This window comes from Egretta garzetta, unplaced genomic scaffold, assembly GCF_000687185.1.
Source record: "Egretta garzetta isolate BGI_Z169 unplaced genomic scaffold, ASM68718v1 scaffold168, whole genome shotgun sequence".
NCBI classification, from domain to species: domain Eukaryota; kingdom Metazoa; phylum Chordata; class Aves; order Pelecaniformes; family Ardeidae; genus Egretta; species Egretta garzetta.
This window is the reverse complement of record NW_009260675.1, coordinates 1,563,137-1,567,990: the sequence shown is the minus strand read 5'-3', so window position 1 is coordinate 1,567,990 and position 4,854 is coordinate 1,563,137. Positions and strand designations below refer to the sequence as shown.

The 4,854-nt window shown below is 49.0% G+C and overlaps 1 protein-coding gene across 6 annotated transcripts in view; it reads right to left on the bottom strand.

The window, feature by feature from the left end:
• Nucleotides 1–4,854, bottom strand: part of CARS2 (cysteinyl-tRNA synthetase 2, mitochondrial) — a 34,861-nt gene that overhangs the window by 455 nt on the left and 29,552 nt on the right. For all 6 annotated transcript variants that reach the window (XM_035901142.1, XM_035901138.1, XM_035901143.1 and 3 more), the window contains one exon: nucleotides 2,859–3,122. In XM_035901142.1, the coding sequence (XP_035757035.1) occupies nucleotides 2,859–3,122 (264 nt within the window). The remainder of the gene's footprint in view (nucleotides 1–2,858; nucleotides 3,123–4,854) is intronic.

Sequence of the window (4,854 nt, the reverse complement as noted above, 5' to 3'; positions counted from 1 at the left end):
GGAATGCCCTCAGTACTAACGCTCCGAGTTGTAAACCAAACCCAAACAATTCGTCCCAGTCATGAAGGAAAAAAACCACACCCCCCCGGTAGAAATGTTGCCTCTTTAGCGTGGGACACTGCCGGGGGGTGTAGGCACTCTCTCTTACGAGTAACTGTTAAACACGGGCAATCACATTTTCATTTTTAAATGGCTCCTATACATGCAAAACAGCTTTTCTTATGGCCAATACATGAGAATATATGGCCTAACACAGCTCATCTCCTCCTGCATTTTAGGACAGTAGCCTGCTGCTGTAAATACCTGCCATGCAATACTGTCCTATTTTTGAAAGAGAATATTAACAGTCAAACTGAGCGTTTCTGACTGTTAAGATCTTGCTGTTTGGCTGCAGTTAACAGTTAATCTGACCCCTGAAACATGGCAACATTACCTGAGCTCTGACTCTCAGGAGAGAGGCTGGAATACAGCGTAGAATTTTCTTTGTATTAAAGTGAAAACTGATGCATCAATACCAAATTGCTACATTTCACCTAGCTTGCATTTTGAGCACACCATAACAACATCAAAAGACCAGTGGGTATTTTAAGCAGTTTGTTGCAAGTTCTGTAACTTCCAACAGGCAAAACATTGTCCACGCTGAGCAGCAGGAGGGAAGAAGCCAGCGTTACAGCAGTCGCAGATTTAGAAGCCGAAGGAGAAAAGTACAGCTTTCTACAAAGGCTGATTTTTAAGGGAATTAAGTTACTCGCGTTCTCCAAGCTGCTACTCGCACCCTAGAGCTGCCGACCCCTCCCCGCCCAGCCCCAGACCAGGGGTTCCTAGCCAGCACCAGGCGGAGATGAGGCTCATCTGCCTCATCTGCTCTGCTGCTTTCCCTCCCGCACATGGACGTGAGAAGCTGCTGGTGGACGTTGGCCACACATGGCAGAGGGAGAGCACATGAACGGACACAATACCACATGCGTATCGTGGGGCTTGTAGAAGTTTCACGGAAATTGGAGGCTGGGTAGAAAAGAGAAATTCGGATTGCTTCCTGCAAGTGCTTACGAGGCGTGCAGGACCCTGGTGCTGTGTTACAGCGATGTTTTTGGCAATGGCCCACCCAGGGCAGCCAACCAACCCAGCCAAGCAGACTCGTGCTGTGCACAAGGAGGGCAAGCACCCTGCTTTGGGTTGGGCCGTGTCTTGTCACGCATTTGCTCTGGGAACAGGGGCCAGGAACTGCAGAGCTGCATCGCTCGATTTGCAGGACTCTTCTGGGATCTGCAAAGGCAAGAGCTGGGCAACCTTCACAGCACACCTTCAGATACTTCCACTCATTAAGCAGCAAAAAAAGCCAGAATTCAGCTTTGGACACGTGCTGCCTGTGCTCCTGTGGGCATGCATGCTTCATCATCAGGAGCAAACTACTCTGGGACAAGCAGGAGACAGATTGTGCTGAGCTTCTGGTTATTAAAAAAAAAAAAGGAATAAATGGAATGGGCTGAATCCTGGCTAAGGCCAATTTCTAGGACCTTATTAAATGTCCGTAAATCCCTTTAAAAAACAACCAACCCAAAACAAATCTTCAAAAGGGTGGGGGGTGGGGCTGCAGCCGGTTTGCCAAATAGATCAAAAGGGAGTTTTCTTCCCCAAGAGCTGTCTTGGTGCAGTTGTTTGGATTTGCAAGCTTCCCTGACAGCTAAGCAGAGCAAGGATTTAGCCACGTACAAGCAAGTTAAGGAAGCAGGTGTTCCAGCTTCCCACAGTCTTCCTTCGCTTTCCCAGCTGCAGCTCACCACCACTGCACTTTGGCCCTCACCCCAGCTGGCATCTGAGACAGCTGACCGCACTTCATATTTGGGTTTAATAGCTGTGCTGACAAATGACAGCTCTCGCGTTCAGCAATTAAAGAGGATGTATGCTGTCACTCCCTAATGTCATTGTGCTTTACGTCCTCCCATTGGCAAAACAACGCAAGGAGACTATGCAAGGCTCAGTTCCCGAGCAAGGAAAAAAAAAATGGAGCAGCGTGAACTGGAGGGAGGGAGAAGGACACTGGAGAGAAAGTGGAGGATTATTCTGCACACCAAGGAACAACGCTGACCCGACGAGGGCTGGAGCAGAGACGATAGGGGCAGTGAAGCAAGGGGAACTGGAAGAAGCAACACCCCTTAAAGAGGTAATGCAGCACCTTGAAACCAGGAGGAGACAGTAAGCCAGTGTGAAGGGATTTGTCTTGATCAGAAGACACCATTGGGGTAATGGAAAAGGAACAGAACAGCGGCATTAGGCGTGGGCTGAAAGTAGAAAGCAGGGCAGAGAGAGGAGGGGTACAGGAATGGGGCAAAGTACTTAAGGCTCATTAACAGTTGGGAAGTTGGGAACTGCTGAAGACAGAAGAGGCCTTCTTGTGGGGACTTACCGTTTTTGGTGGGGCAATGTGGGGAGGGTAGAGGGAAGGCATTATTTTCACAAGTCATCTCAGTTTACTTTCCAGTTCCTCTGTAATCTACATTTTTAAAGATTGCACGCATTACTCCTACCTTTCCTTCTGGACTGAACGTGGCCAACTTGGGGATTGCTGAATATTATGGGATTTTCAGTGGCTAAATAACACACCCTTAGTAACTGCAGAAGTAGCGTAACTGCAGAATTAGCTACAGCTTGCATGGAGACACGAGGTTGAGGGGGAGCAGAAGAGCAAGCTAGCAGTACAACCAGGCAAGGGCTTAACTTCCACCTCCTGCTGCTGCAGTTGTACAGGGAGCAGGGCACAACGCTGAAAAGCTACCAAAGGGGCACGAAGGGCGAAAATAAACACACTCTTAAAAAAAATTACTAATGGTCTCACAAAGAGGGTCACCGTCTTCTACCTTTATGTGGATTCCAAAGGCTGCAAGGTCTCCACGCAGGCTGTCACAAGCCTCCAGGAGGGGTTTTCTCTCCTGCATTAACTGCTGCCTCTTTTCCTTTTGTTCTTGTTTCGGTCCTTTGGCTCCCGTGGCACCCTCCATCGGCGTAGCTTCTGATGCTTCTTCTGGCAGAGCAAGCGCATAATGACGGACCTTTGCACGGAACCTTACAAGCTCGTCAATGACGTTAGAGAGCACAACCGAGTCACCTCCTCCCAGAGCCACCTAGAAATCAAACAGCTTGCTTTAAAAACACCTGAAAACGATTTAAAAATCAACCCCAACTCAATAGCATACATTGAGGCCTCATCATGTCTCTCTGTTGTGCATCTTCCATGGATTGGTAGGATTAAAACATCACAATCTCACTAATGATGGACAGGAGTTACAGTACATGGAAGTAGCTTGGTGTATTCCTATACAGGACAGTGTCTGTCTTGGAGCAGAGGGCTCTCACATGAATATAACATACTGCATAACTCAACTGTGGAACTCATCACCACAGGAAACCCCCTAGATGCCAGAAGCGTGCATAAATTAAAAAGGGATCAGACAAATTCATGGAAGAAAGGCCTGGCAACAGCCATCTGACACAGCAAGGGAAGCCCAGCCGCCAGCTTAGACAGTCCCTTGGCTGGAAACATCTGCAGAGCTGGAGAGCACACCAGCCCCTTACTTTACCTTTGATCTCCAGACCCTCTTCAAGAATCACAGACCAGAAAAATTAGGTATTTGGGCTTTAAGTCTCTAGACCACCCTTTCTGCTTGCACCTCCCTGAATCCACAGAACTTTTATCTGATCTGCCTTAGCCAGTTTCAGGCACCCAACAAGACCCGACCAAGCAGCAGCCACTGCACAGCCAACACCACGGGAAGGGAATGGCCTCCCTCCTCCTAGAGGGTCCCGCTCCGACAGCTGCCGGGACAGGAGCTCAGGTGCTAGCAGAAGAGGAAGGCCACGCCTCGGCACTGGCACAGCCAGGCTCCCAGTCTCGCTCTCGGCAGAGAAACCATCCCCGTTTCTCATTAGAGGCAAACTCCTAAGGGGGAGGAAAAGGACAAACCTCCAACAAGCAAGAAAAAGCCGTTGCGGTATTTTATCGCAAAGACACAAGAGGGGGAGCAGACAACAGAGCAGTGAGATACAAAGCACACCAAGGCCGGGGGGCGAAGTCGCTGGCAGCGATGCTCGGCTGGGAGCAGAAGAGCAGCTGAGTAATTAAAGCCAGAGGGGACTGTATTTAGTCACCAAACAGCAGGATGGAAATGAAAGGGAGTAGTTTCAGAGGTCACTGACTGAAGCAAACAAAGAGGAGGAGAAGGAGGCGAGGGGGAAGCTATCGAAGGGCTTGAGTGTGAGATGCTCAATGCTCTCCTAAATCATAAGAGGCAGCAAATTCCCCAAACTTTCAAAACATGTAAACATACTAAAGAAGTTTACAAGACTGAAGAAGGTAATAAATCCAAGTGCCAGAAATGCTCCATCGTAACCTGGGGCAGGGAAAAGAGCAGGATAAATGCTTAAATACAGAAGAGAGAGGAAAGATGAATGGTAAGGGCAGCAAGAAACACGTCTACAGATGCCACTGCCAAAGCTCAAACCAGGCACGTACTCCAGACACAAAGGCAAGATCCTCTGAAACAAGGGGCGGCTTTAGGAGATGAACTGGTCCTATTGCCACATAAAACACTGTGTAGCCTCTCAGGGCTGATCTCTAATTTCTTCTTCTGCAGTACCGACCCAACCAAAAGGCTTGTAAGGAGTTTTATGTGGAAATTTGGCCCTTGCCTACCCCACAGATGATCTCCTGTTTGCCCCTGGCTGCACCCACAATACAGCGCTCCTCAGCAGAGCCCTCACCTTTGCTCCTCAGCTCTGAACAGGCACGATGGTTTCGACCCACCGGCTAGACTTCCCAGCAGTAAGTGGTAAGGCTGCCTAAGAGGGAAACCTTTC